Source organism: Benincasa hispida, chromosome 3, assembly GCF_009727055.1.
Source record: "Benincasa hispida cultivar B227 chromosome 3, ASM972705v1, whole genome shotgun sequence".
Classification (NCBI taxonomy): domain Eukaryota; kingdom Viridiplantae; phylum Streptophyta; class Magnoliopsida; order Cucurbitales; family Cucurbitaceae; genus Benincasa; species Benincasa hispida.
Window position 1 is genome coordinate 34,688,733 of NC_052351.1, and position 14,566 is coordinate 34,703,298.

General features: G+C 32.4%; 1 protein-coding gene across 2 annotated transcripts; it reads right to left on the minus strand.

Annotated features, from left to right (window-relative positions):
• Positions 1–1,794: 1,794 nt before the first annotated feature.
• On the minus strand, positions 1,795–5,502 carry LOC120073838 (protein MODIFIER OF SNC1 11). 2 transcript variants are annotated; one of them, XR_005480823.1, is made up of 6 exons: positions 5,079–5,502; positions 3,808–3,888; positions 3,574–3,699; positions 3,366–3,426; positions 3,175–3,268; positions 1,795–3,041 (listed from the first exon to the last, which is right to left on the minus strand). XR_005480823.1 is itself a non-coding variant. In XM_039026711.1 (6 exons), the coding sequence occupies exons 1-5, from the start codon at positions 5,384–5,386 to the stop codon at positions 3,230–3,232; spliced, it is 615 nt and encodes a 204-aa protein (XP_038882639.1). In that variant the 5' UTR covers positions 5,387–5,502; the 3' UTR covers positions 1,795–3,041; positions 3,209–3,229. The 2 variants fall into 2 exon arrangements, 1 of the variants encoding a protein (XP_038882639.1); XM_039026711.1 differs by having other exon boundaries at positions 3,209–3,268.
• Positions 5,503–14,566: the final 9,064 nt, after the last annotated feature.

Here is a 14,566-nt window from a genome sequence, read left to right on the forward strand (position 1 = left end):
GTTCAAGAAAAACTCTCAACTACATACATGAACCTCCATAAATGTAAATACATTATTATAAATTGATACATTAAATATTAAATATATGAATGAATCTGAATTTTCAAATTCATTGACTTTTGGTGACTTTGATTCTTGAAGGGTTGCAACATTTCATATTTGGAAGCTTAACTAGGAAGCAAATCTTTTAATACTCTAACTCCTAATCATTGCCAATTATTTACTTATCAAATCTTGATATGTAATTCTAACGAGAAGTACCAAAAAGCCTCAGAACCATCAAAAGCAAGAAAAAGTTGTTTTTTAACGAAAATCTAAGTGGCCAATTTTAGGTAAGATAGATCGAGAAAAACTATTCAAACGAGTTTTCATAAAACATGCTAATTTTATAACAACTTAGGCATGACATTTTCAATAATTTCCCAATTTGCACCGTTTATTTTCATTTTTGTTTTTGTTTTGTGGGTTTAAAGATTGTAAAGCATTGAAGCGAGAAGAAACTTTTGAAGAGGAAAGGAGATTGTGGAATCGTGAAGGGGAAAGAGAGCTCAGGGAAGGGGTAAAATAAACAAACAATCAAAATATTGATTGATAGTAATTGTTGGTATTAATTATACCACTAAGCAAGGGAGGGAAGGAGTGCAGAGAAGATAGGGAGAGAGAGCAAGATCACTTTGTTATGGTGAAAACTTAATAAAAAGAAACGTATAATTTTTTATACTAAAAAATTTAAACAGAAAAAACGTAGATGCAGTCAGACTGCTTTGTGTAATCCAATCAGCGCCCAATGAGATTGTACCATGTGGCACAATTTTTATTTTTTTACAAAAAAAATACACTTAATCATTACCCAGTTAAAAATAATGGTGTTAGTGCTATATACTTATTTATCCTCAACCTTGAAAATCCCACTTTGATCAAACACCACAATTTATCTTTCACCTACCCATAAAAGAGAATTCTACAATACTGAAAAAAATGATTCAGTATACGAATATTCATTGTCCATACAAGCTTTACCATGATAACGACCTGCCCCTGCTATGATAGCAGACGGATATTCAACGTATAATGTAATTCAAAAATAACTAAAATTTATCTTTTAAAAGTTAATGGGCCACAATGGCAAAGAGCTAGGATCAAGTAAAAAGTACAATGGCAAAACATTTTTTTTTAACCTGTCTGTCTATTAACAATCAAAACTCAGAACCCACAACCAGAGGCAAGAAAATACTGATATGATACTTCACCACGAATAAATAAATGAATGAGAATAGGTTAAATTACATGTTTGGTCTCATAACTTTGAGGATTGTGTCCACTTGGTCCTCGAACTTTCAAAAGTGAGGTCAATAAACTTCGAGAAAATAATTGATATAATTATATATAAACTAGAATTGTATTCCTAATGAACCCTAAACTATCCGTTCATAATTAGATATATACTTGGATTGTATTCCAAGGATCAAATGGATATGAAATCGTATAGCGTAAAAAATAATAATAAAATAGAGGCTAAAAACACAAACGTACCAGATTGAAGTCCTCTTCCACAAAGCTATAGCAGCATGCCCAAGAACATGACCAACTACAGGATGAGATTCTTAAAAATGCAGCAAATAGAATTATCCAAGAACAAGAGCCATACGTCTTTGTCTCTAAGGTATTGCAATCTTTACTTTGTTCTGGTAATCGTTTGCACTGGCACATTAGCAGGAGCAAGAGAGATGTCATATTTATATATATATATTATATATATATATATTATATAATATATATATATCACAAATGAAATTTTGATCAAAATACCGATTCCCTCAATTAATATTGTTGTCCTTCCATACCATTACATCCAACCAAAAATCCAAAAGAAACTAACTACATGTAGCTGCTAAGTAGCTAAGCAAATAAAGATAAAAGGAAAAGAAGAAAGAAACAATAAAAACTTGAAGAGAAACCTATTTTTAGAGTACGATCCATTCTCAGCTACAGACCTCAATACATGCAGACTTCTAAGAGAGCCAACAAATACCTCCAAAGATGCGGCCTATCCTATATTACACCAAACAAGAATATCAGAAACTTCTAAGTTAGAAGAGAGAATTCAGCCTCTCCCACACGACCACTTACCAACAGAACTGATAATTTCTTCCCCTTCCAAGACTTATCTTCAGTTTATTCTTAAACAAGTTGGAGCTAGCATCTCATGATGACATTTTGAACGGCAGTTCTAAATAACAATCAACACATGTCCATTCTAATCGAAGTGTTCTGCAGGTTATAGTAAAACTAGGTGTTCAAAGAGTGCAGTGTAGTAGTCATTCCCATGATGAGTAATATAAGTGATGCCATGAGATGAGACGTGCCGGCATCATACAAAGTGACCAAACTTCAAACATAAGTGATTGGATAATAAAGGCAAAAGATATACATGCACGTTTAACATTGAGAGTTTGCCATTAGTCTTAAACTATTACCGTCAGCAAAGTAAAAACCTATCATTGAAAAAGGAACAACCTAAAAATTCAAGCTAAATTACAGTTAGAAAACTAAAAACCTAATGATAGTAACTCAAAGGAAAGCAAGATACGTTAACTTTCTAATCCTGAAGGTCAATTTGACAAATTAGTAAAATTTCAACTGGTCAGTATCAGATGGTACCAATGCACATGGAAACTTAACACTGCCGTTCAAATGATATCATGAATATCCAACTTGTCATCACAAAGGAGATATAAACTGAAGATGATAATCAAAACATTGGAGGGCTAAAAACTTCAGAAATTTCTGACATTCTTTAATAAACTTGTAAGATAGGTTTGACCTAGGGAGGTATTTGCTACAATATAACACCTAACCAGAGAATTAATATCCTGACACAACCGAATGTAGGGAACCTCATCTCTCATCAACACGTAGTACAGCACCTTGCAGTATGGAATCTGCCCTCAGAATGGAAGACTTTTGAACTAGATAATATTATGTAGGAATGCATATGGGTACGAAAGCCATTACAGGGAATCATAACCAGGATACTAGACCTGTCAGAAAGAAATCGATCATCAGATTCATTCAATAACACAGGTACAACAAGAAACAATATAGATTTGGATGAGATGCAAATTTCTGAAGGTGGAATGCCATCAGACTTTATAAAGAAAAAAGAACACGAACCACAAAAAAAATTTACAAGCAAAAGCTATCTTGCCATCAAAAGGGAATGTTCTTTTCAGGCACCACCTCCAGCCTTGCCTGCAACATCTGCAATCTGATTACAAACAATAGGAATCATCAATGGGAACAAGAGCATTGGAAACTGGTACACACTAAAAGATAGCAAAATAAACTTAAAAGGATAACGTTACCGTCTCAACGTTTCCTTTCCCATCCATTTGTGTGGGAGAGTTTGATGTTGGATTAGAAAACCTTCACCCAGAAAGTAAAGGGAAAAACAAACAATATGTTAGATGCATTCTACTGTAGACTCCCTGCAAGATCTCCATGAAGCACAGATGTAGAACTGGAAGCATGTCATTTAGCTACAACCAGGGAACAAAAAACCAAGCCCACTACCTGATTGCCCTTGCTTTCCTCTTCTCTTCTTCCTGGGGGTCTGGCTTTGATGTTGATGAAAACCTAGCAAGACGAGCTTTCTTCTTTGCCTCATCATCAGTAGTCACAGATGCAGAAAGCCCAAATCTTAACAACCAAAAGAAGGGGAAAAAGTTTGAAAAAAAAGTTAAGTAAAAGACAATATACAATTTCTTTGACAGAGTGAGCTATCAATACATAAATAAATGGAAATACCTCTCAGCTCTTGCCTTTCTCTTCACCTCCTCTGTCTTATTAGATGCTCCCAATCCATTAGTTGCGGTACCCATACCAAACCTGCAATTATCGCCGACAATCAACATTAAAGATATTTGACAGAAAAATAAAAGCGACACATGGCTCTCAACATAACTTGGAAAAAGAAAGCAAATGGTGAATATTTTAATCATAGAAACGAGAAGACAGAGAACAACAATATGTGCCCAAAAAAAGAATTAATTCCCACACAACGTCTCAATTTTTTAACTAATCTTCGAAGATACTAGCAGCACTTTCCAACCAAACCTCCATAAGACACTACAGACAAGACAAAACCACAAAGCTCTCATAATTATGAAAGGACGACGGCTTAGCTAGTTTGTGTGAGAGGCACAATTCTGGAAGCCTCGAGAAAGACTGAAAGAGCATAACAAATCATTCCAGATTTCACTTGAGAAGGGATAGGAAAGAGAAAGGACTGCAACTTTTCTCTTCATTTTTTAAAGAAGAAGAAGAAGAAGAAGAAGATATAACAGTGAATTAATGATATTTGACATCTAAAAATAAGCCACTGCAATCATTTCGGGTTTCAAATATATATGTACCATTACAATTAGAAATTCAAGTCATTGCCCGAATATGAATGATTAGATTGGGCACTTAAACCAAAACATCGGACTAAATAACAATACAGGGTTGATACGTTCCAGAAAATCATAACCTACCAGTTCCAAATCACCTCATAACTGCAGAAGCAAATCATCGGTCTAACTCAGATATAACAGAGAATTATTGATATTTGACATAAAAATAAGACACTGCAATCATTTTGGATTTCAAATATATATGTACCATTCCAATTAGATTTTCAAGTCATTGCCTGAATATGACAATTAGATTGGGCACTTAAACCAAAACGTCGGACTAAATAACGATACAGGGTTGATATGCTCCAGAAAATTATTACTGACGAATTCCAAATCACCTCGTAACTGCACAAGCAAATCGTCGGTCTAACATATGACGGGAGATACATGAATTTTTGGGCTTGTTAAAATCCCTACTCAGGCAGTTTACGAGATAGAAACGTCATATTTATACCAGTAAATTATCACTACATTTGTCCGTAAAATGAGAGAAACATATAGATTCAAAGCAACCATAGGAAACTAACTATGCAAAAGCCCATGATCTCCAAGAGAAAACGCAACAACACAAGGACGAGCAAAGGCATGCAGCGAAGACCGATAACAAATAAATAGACTCACCGTTCCGCTCGAGAATTACGCTTTTCTTCTTCAGACAATTGCACTGAGATCCCAAAACGCTCGGCACGGCGCATTTTCCTCTGGACATCAGAAACCGGTGCACCATCACCTTCAACCGACGCCTTACCGGAGCCCTTGGACTCGTCCCTGTCCTTGGATGACCCGCCATCAGTTGACGAAGACGGAACGGAGGCAGGAGGCTGGGCAGAGGAAGAAATCGTCGGGTCTAGGGTTTGACTAGGGTTTTCTCCAAGCGGACTCTTGCTATTACTAATATCATTGAGTCCTGCAGATGCTACCGTCGCCATTGGAGGAACAGATTCGAGACCGGAAACCTAATCGGAGCTGCTTGCGAACCACGAAAGCTGCAAAGGGAATTGCCGCGTGAAAGAGAGGGCACAGCTTTTCTATTCGATTTTTGGGTCTGGTCAGATATTTCACATCGTGGATGAGAAGGGCAGGGACAATAATGTAATTTGTATCCGAATGAGAACGAGGGATATTTCCCCTTCATATGTATACGTGCTGGCTTTTCATTCGTCCATTATTTTCCTTTAAAAATTGAATTTTTCCTATCTAGTTTTAGCCTTTTAGGTAAATAATGTTTCCTTTTAAAAAAAAAAAAAAAAAGATGAAGAGAAAAGAAAAGGTTTTAGGTAAATGATGGAAAATTTTAGGTTCAATCGTACATTTGATTCAATTCTCTCATTTCAAAAAAAATAATAAAAAAAAAAATTTAAATTTAATCCCTATTAGGCCTAATTATTTGGTTTTTTTTTGTCTTTATTTAAAATTAGACTCATTTCATCTATCTTTTTTTATAATGATTTGTATCCTACCAGCCAAATTCTAAAAATAAAAACAATATTTTAAAAACTATTTTTTAGTTCTCAAAATTTGGTTTGATTTTTTAAACCATTAGTAAAAAGTAAATAACAAAAAATAAAATAATTATTAAACAGAGTATTGATAATTATAATTTAGTTTTTATATTTTTATAAAACTCTCAAGCCCTAAGATTATTTATGAAGTTTTATCAAACTATAATGATCAAATTATAATTTCATCCTAATTATAGCAACAAATTTTTTCACTTAACCAATTTTTTATTACTAATTTTCAACACGTGTCTTGCACCTAGACGTTTCAATTTTATTTTATTAGATTAATAATATTTATATTTTATTTTAACATAAACTATTAAATTGGTTATACTTACAATAATATAAATTATTTACAGAGTAATATGTGTTTTCTTCGAGCAATACTAACTTTACAATGTGTACAAAATACTTTCTTATTACAATAATAAATGTTATCACGATGGATGTTCATTATCCAAATATGGATGTGCACGAAACTTTTCATATGCATTTTTTATTGTCAATATAGTTGAATAAGTACTAACTCGCTTATTAAATATAAACATAGAGAGTTGTAGCATCTCTACTTTTTTTAATCTCTATCCGATCTCAATTGTATAAAGATCGGATAGAGATTAAAAAATCAAAGAATCTGATTCCACAATTGTATAGTAGATATTTTTTATTGACATTGCAAGAAATTAACTGTATATACTCCTATCTTTTAACATATTATTTGGAAATTGTAATTCATCTATAGTAGCTTTTATTTCCACATTTTTCTTTTATTCTAATTATACATATTCTTTATTCTTTTTTTGGCATCTCAAAAATTTATGTGCCTTTAAACTTTTGTAGAACTATTTCGAAATTTTGATTTCATTAGTTAAAGTTTAATTTTATTCTAATTTAAGATTAACCATTAATAATCATATATACGTATACTTCACAGAAAGATTATATAAATAAATGATAATCCCATTACTAAAATTATTATATTATACAAATGATAATCTCATTGCTGTTAGGACTTATAATAATTTTTACTAGTTTTTACCTGTTTACGTACTAAATGACAAACTCTACCCTCCCTATATATATAAACTTTACTTTCATTATATAAAGAAAATAGGACTAAGTTCAATAATAATGTAATTTTTTTAAGTAATGACAAAAATAATGTATATAGAAAGAAATTACAAAATTAAGATGGAAGAAAAAGTATTGATAAAAATAGGGTAGCAAAATCGTGTATACGGTATAGTTTTGTGGCCAATAAAGACCAAACTCGTGGACGGGGTCCACGATCTCTATTTTTTTATTTTTTTAATTGTTTTCACAATTTCTCATATTGATAAGTTTTCATATAAAAAAAATTGAGACGAAACTCGTGAACATGATCCACCATTTCCATATTTTTATTTTTTTTAATTGTTCTCACAATTTCTCATATTAATAAGTTGCCATATAAAAAAAATTTGAAAAATTTTTGAATTAAATACACGTCGCTATTATATTAATTTATGCATTAAATGAAATTTTAATGAAAGGTATATAGATATATTTTTTGAATGAAAAAATCTTGAGGTGAAATGGAATATATTCAATTTTTGTTCAAATCGGTAAATTAAAATTTATTTTATCCAACAAATTTGTTAATGTAACCTTGTATTCAGATTCTAAAAAAACTCAACTTCATGTTAATGGTAGCATTTTATTTTTAAAAAAAGACAATGAAAAGATTTGCTTTCAAAATCCATAAATACTAAAACCAACTATATTTTTGTCAATAAAAAATGGTCAAACATTAATGCATCTACCATTTCTTTTTTATTCTTTTAAATAGCCAAACATTAATGTCTCTTCCAAAATGGTCAAACATTAATTTCTTTTCCAAAATGGTAAAACCTCATTCATGATTTAGTCTTAAATTTTACTTGATATGTGGCTGGAAAATCGTGGACCGGGTGCACGATTTATCTAGGTCGACACTCGCGGACTCCGTCTATGATTTTACAACCCTATTTTTTAAATAATTTCAAACCAACTTTATTTTTATCAATAAATATTAAAAACATTTTTAAAAAAAAATCAGGAAAATAAATAAAAATAAAAAAAATAAAGAAGCCTAACTACCCGTTCTCTTTTTTCATACATATGTATTATATACATCAAAGGAAAGAGAAAAACTAATTAAAAAAAATTAAAAAATAGAGAATAAACTTAAACTGTAATGCATTCACTTGTTTCTTATTTCTTCCGCATCTTTTTTCCCCTCAATTACACGCATCAACAGTCTAATACTTGTTTTTCCACGTCCTCCATATTTTTACCCAAGCCGCCTACGGATTCAATTGCAGGCACACATATATCCCTCCGAGCGAGCTTTTCAGAATTCAATATTTTGACATTTCATTCTCTTCCATCATCACCACAGTTGCATCATCATTGCTATCCTCATTGTATCAAGGTCAAAGATCAGTATTAAAAAGCTTTGATCTGGAGAATGGGAGTTATATGTGTGTCTCGAAGAGATTCCCTCTACCATTGATGTTTCGACAACGATCATATGATCACTTCAAATCTTTTATGGTATCTCTCGACTCCAACCAAACATGTAATCAATATAATCCATTATAGATACAATCTTTAATCTGTTGGACAAGAAGAAAATATACATTGATACAGGGGGAAAGAAAAATGAGATGTTGAAGAATTGAAGAAAAAATGGTGCCGGGTTTGTGGAAACTAACATTTAAGTTCCGCCTTAAATGTAATGATGAATGCAGTCTTTTATTAACACATAACATCTGACTTTTAAGTATGTTTTGCATGGACGGTCTTTGCGGGCTATTCGGAATGAGGTTGGTAGGTCTTGGTGCTTGAGGGTTTCGTCGTAGAGATAGATTCAAGCATCTAGCTCATTTGATGGTTGGCGATGGACGGTCTTGTTTTGTTTGGTGGGATCCTTGGCTGTCGGGGGTGCAATTTTGGATTCATATGAGTCTATGGTGGTTTATGATGGAAGGTTGAAGGTGATCTACAGTGTCTTGGGAGTTGCTTGAGATCTGGGATCTTATTGAAGCAGTGCGGCCTAGGGTGAGGGAGAGGATTATTGGGTGCATAGTACATGGGAGAGTTTGCGTCCTCATCGTCTTAGGGTGTCTTGGGCTAGTATTTTGTGGGCGAGGGGTGGTATTCCGCGTCACTCCTTCTATGCGTGGTTAGTTGTGAGGTACAGGTTGGGTATGCGGGATTGGTTGAGGAGCTGGAGTGTGTTGTCAGAGGGAGTGTCTTCTGTGGGGAGGTGTGGAGTCGCGGGATTATTTATTTTTCGAGTGTGGGTATGGGAGAGAGGTGTGGTCTTGTTGCGTCAGTTGGGTTCGTTGCATCAGATGGTAGGTTGGGATGTCGAATTGAGTTGGTTGTGCCGAGTGGGGTCTGTAAGGGGGTGCGTAGTAAGTTGTTCCGTGTATTCTAGTGTGATTCCATCTACTACATCTGGCAGGAGCGTAATCGGTGATTGCATGGAGGTCAATCGAGGTCGGTGTCTGCTTTGTTTCACCTTATGGTCTCTACGGTTCGTGCTCGAGCTGCTTCCTGACAGGTTGATTTTCTTGGTCTTATCTAGTGTGTTTATGGATACTTTTCTTCTTTTTGAACTTGTTGTTGCTCTTTGTTTTGCTGTTGTCCCTAGTTGTGAGGTTTTAGTTTTTTTTTTCTTTGGCTTTCTCCTTGGTGGTTTGGGGTTTTTTGAGTTTATATTTAGTTATGTTCTGGTCTTATCTGGTTGGGTTTCTTTGCATATTGTTGTTCTATCTTTGCTTGTAATTTGTTGCTTTGATGTCTTGATCCCGGATTGTGAGATACCCTTGTTATTTATAATAATATCATCTATTCTAAAAAACATATGACTTTTAAGTTTTCTTGAGTTTTTTTTCCCTATAATTTAGAACTGATAACATTATCACAATAATGCAATAATGAGAATTATTTAAAAATGAAGATAGGCAAAATTGGGAGAAAAAGTTTATCCTTATAATCCCTTTTATATATGGTATAGTATAGATAGATATAGATTTTAATTCTGTCTAATTCTAAGAAATAGCACCTTTCCATTTACCAAATATTATATTCAATTAATTTTAGGTCAATTTATGTTTCTATGATTATACGAATTTATAAATTTTCAAATGAATTTATCAATTATATTTTTTTTAGATGGATAATTGCATCTTGATTTTTAAAATATTGGAAAGATTAAATTTTGCAAACAAAAAAATAAAGTAAGATATGGAAAATATATAAAATTTTGGTATTAATATGCCAAATAATTCACCGATCTCAATGTTAATCTTCCTGGGATTCATACCAAGATTTTATATATTTTTCATATTTTTTTTTTTTTTTTGAAAATTTTAATATTTCCAAAAATTTTAAAATCAAAATCAATTACCTGAGATACATCTAAAAAATCATTTGGATAATTGGATATTTGACTTAGAAATTAAAAATTTGACTAAATATGCTTTAAAAAAATTGCTTAAGATTTTGATATAATATTTGATAAATATATTGGAAAAATTTTGAAAATATATAAGATTTGGTATAAGATTTAGGAAAATCACATAATATTTTTGAAAAATTACTAGAATCAGTGGTCTCTCCAATATGTACCGGCCCCAAAAGGGCCAAAACAATCAAAGCTATTTTTTTTTAACTAAATCTTTATGGTTGATCTCGCCACCGAGAAAAGCTATTTGAACACAATTTCAAACATAATGCTAGTTTTGTAAGATGAAAACTTAGATGTATCATTTCTGACAATTTCCCCTAAAACTTTCAATCTCATCGATTTGAAATCTAAACTTAAATAAGTATTACATTTTTTACTCTTAAGCAAATTTCAGTTAATTCATCCATTAATTTTAACTATATATATTTTTAGCTCCCAGAAAAAGATACTTTCATGGCTCTAATCTTGTTTGTTTTTTATGTTTAATGTGTTTACATATTTATATTTTACAGAAATTTGAGTAAACCATTATTCCGGAGTACTACAGGTCATTCAGGGCCAATTTGGAGTTAGTGGTAGTCATTTCGAGCACTTGAAGCTTCAAGGAGCATAAAAAGTAAAAAATGCTCCAAGAAAAGGGCGACCATGCATAAGTCAGAGAGCTCACATTGGGCAAGTGTTGTGATGTTGCACTTGAAGGAATTTTGGGAGAAGAGAACCTTGAGCAGAAGCGAATCATCCAAAAAAATATCTTTCATTGAATATAAAATTTACAGTAAAGCAATAAACAAGATATACATTTATTTTAAATTACAACATGCGAATTAAAAGGTTTTAGAAACCTCACCTTTGAAGACCTTTCTTCACGATTTTCCTCAAACAATTCACGAATCTCTTGAAGACTTTTTTCCAAGAAAAAAACCTCGAATAAGAACAAATACTACCACAAATGTTTTCTCGATATTCTCAGGTTGAGAACCTAGGAGTGATGGGCTCTGACTATTTTGGATTTGAGGGAAAACTTAATGTTGAGGAGGAAGATTGAAAATTCTCTAAAAAAAACTCAAACACATAGAACTCTTTTGTTATTTACTTGCTGTCAAAATCAACCAACTTGCTTAGCCAAGAAGAAGAAGAAACTTTTTCTTTTCTACTTGCTAAAAATAACTACCTACCGCTTACGTGGGTGGAAAGAAAAGAAGCGGAAAGGAGTTGTAACTTCTTCCTTTATTATTAAAATAATAATAATATAAATATAAATATGATAACTAACTTATTATATTATGTATATATTAGATTATATGTTATATCAAATACATTATAACAAATATATTAGTTTCTATGATTATATTATGTAACATATAATCTGTTGTTTTAATATTGTATCACATACAATATAAGCTATAGTTTTTTTTTTTCTCTTTTATATGACATTTAATATAAATCATATTTACATTATACTTAACAACTATGAATCCAATTCATAGAAACTATATTTGAATCACATTCAAATATTTATTTCCTCTAATTAAGCTATAATGTATCAAATACATTATAACAAATATATCACATATAATTGAATCAACTTAATTATATCATATATAATTAAATCCCTCTATTAATTTGAACAATTCAAATTAATCAAAAAACTGATTATCAATTGATCCTATTGAGCTACCAAGGGGACCTCATGGACCTGTAGCTTGAAGCTCCAACGGCACATGAATAATTAATTAAACTCTTTAATTACATTATTCACCATCTGTTAACTGTTGGGCACTTCACAAAAGATCGATAATTGCACTATTCGCACTACATATATATTTTCGTGTCCATTTGATATAATCAATCAACGGTATGATGACTATTCATAAATTGCTCGTAAGGATAGCTAGGCCAAATTACCGTTTTGCCCCTATAGTTACATTTAACTCCTTAAGTATCGCTGATCCCTCTAATGAACAATAAATCATAGTCCAACTATGACTAAACCCCTCTCGAGCCAGGAGAGGGTGGGGCGCCGCATTATTCAAGACCCGGAATCAGCCCTTAAGAGAGCAATTTATCTACTTACCCCTGCCTTGAGGAATAAGTGAATTTCATCTTGTGTAGTTGTGTTCTCAACTATCCAATTACACGAATCCCCAAAATGGTAGGCTTGTTGATTCGTCAATCTGGCTACTCTCATCCATACAAATCAAAAGACCGCCCTCATAGGTAGGAGTACACAACTCGCTCAGGTCAGGTCATGTTACCTATAGTTATCCTGGTGAAATGTAAGTCTCTATTATGAACGCTGTTATATAATGATACTAAATATTTTGTGGTCCGGTCTTATACAAACTCCTTTGTATAGAATATTCCCGCTCGCATGTCTATACATGAATGATCAGGATCAGATTATTTGTAGCACTTTACAACAATTGTAACACCTACCAAGCGGGTCATACTCATAGTGTCACTAGGATAAGGTACCTAGCCTTATCCATCTACTACAGACCATTTAGGTTATCACTTAAACTTGATCCACCTGTATGTCTCTACATACATGTTTAAGTTACAAAGATAGCCTTGAATGATAGTTTATTAGTTTGTGGTTAATGTAACTAAAATATCGTATATTTTATAGAAAATGAATAAAATATCATATATTTAATTAAATACACAATGAGTTTGTTCAATAATGTTTACAAACTATAGAACCCTACGAGATTTAGGACATCAACCCCAACAACATTGTAGTGCTACAGCGCTTCCATCGGATGCAAGCACAAAGATGTCCAAGAATGGATGTAGGGTTGTCAAGGGCAAAGTGTTGATGTGCTATCCATTTGTATCGCAATGCCATCGTGATTTTTTATATATCTCTTTTCAATTTTAGGGGTTTTCAGGTTGGAGATTATTGAGGGAAGAGCTCGATATTCTTTTCTTCCTTTATCTTTCTAGCAATTTTTAGGTTAGCTTGATTTTTTTTTTCCTTTTGAGTTGTAATTAAGGATTGGAGCTCACCCTCCTCATATTATCTATGGATTGATGAGGTAAGTGATTTTTATAGTTTTTATAGACTATGGATTGATGAGTTAATTTTTTTTAGATTTCTCGACTGATCTAATGCATTTTAGATTATGTTCTTTGAATCTTGTTTGTATTTAGATATATGCTTATGTATGGAATGACTCTCTACCTATAAATGTATAACTTGGCTAAGACTTGTTGCTTGCACGTTGTTTGTCTAGCTAAAATCACAAGTAGCAATGGTTGAATCATATATGCTAGGAATATAGGCTTCCTATAGAACTTGAATGCATGCTAAACCTAGGTTCAAAGATTAATTGGTTAATTCAATTGGACTACCTAATTAGTTAAGCACACAATGAAATTAAAAATCGTAATGCAAATATGTTAGTTATAGATGAAAAATTTCAAACCCAATATGACTAATACATTCAGTTTAATTAGAGTCTTGTGCTTTAATTGATAACTAGAGCGCTTACTTGGTTTAATCCAACAAGTTGACTGCCTGTAGCGTCAATGAGTTTGGTTAGGAGCGTTAATGAGTTTGGTTAGGTTGAGCAAATCGGTGGGCACACATAAATTGTATATATGTTCAATCAAGTAAAGTCAATGATCAAATTATATTGGAACCCCATCTTGCTTCTAGAACTAAAATTTCCAATTCTAAATTATATTTACCTGTTTTATCTTTTATTTTCATGCACATTATCTCATTTTCACACTAAACCCACATTTACCACTATAACTAGTAAATTAACATAATACAACGCATCCCGCGCTTCCCTGTAGATCGACCCAAACTTGCTATTTGTACTACTCGATAATATAGGAGTGGAGTTCAATTATTATAAATATTATTTGATTGACGGAGAGTGGTTACAACACCGTTCCTTTGGTCCTATCACATTTTTATAACGCACATTAATTTTAACAAACATAAAATTTACACCAAATGAGTTTGATCAATGCACAAAATACCCATTAAATAACTTTATCAAAATTCACAAATTTAAACAATTTAAAATATATATACATATATAGTTTAGCTATGCTTACTTGGGCTCACTAGTGTAGTTTACTCATCGAACTCATAA

What these genes read in the sequence shown, in the direction of transcription:
- LOC120073838 (XM_039026711.1), bottom strand. Translation starts at nt 5,386, where the DNA reads ATGGCGACGGTAGCATCTGCAGGACTCAATGATATTAGTAATAGCAAG. An exon ending in CGTAATTCTCGAGCGGAACG is followed by an intron (nt 3,889 to 5,078) that starts GTGAGTCTATTT and finishes CGATAATTGCAG; the next exon opens with GTTTGGTATGGGTACCGCAA. An exon ending in AGAAAGGCAAGAGCTGAGAG is followed by an intron (nt 3,700 to 3,807) that starts GTATTTCCATTT and finishes TTGGTTGTTAAG; the next exon opens with ATTTGGGCTTTCTGCATCTG.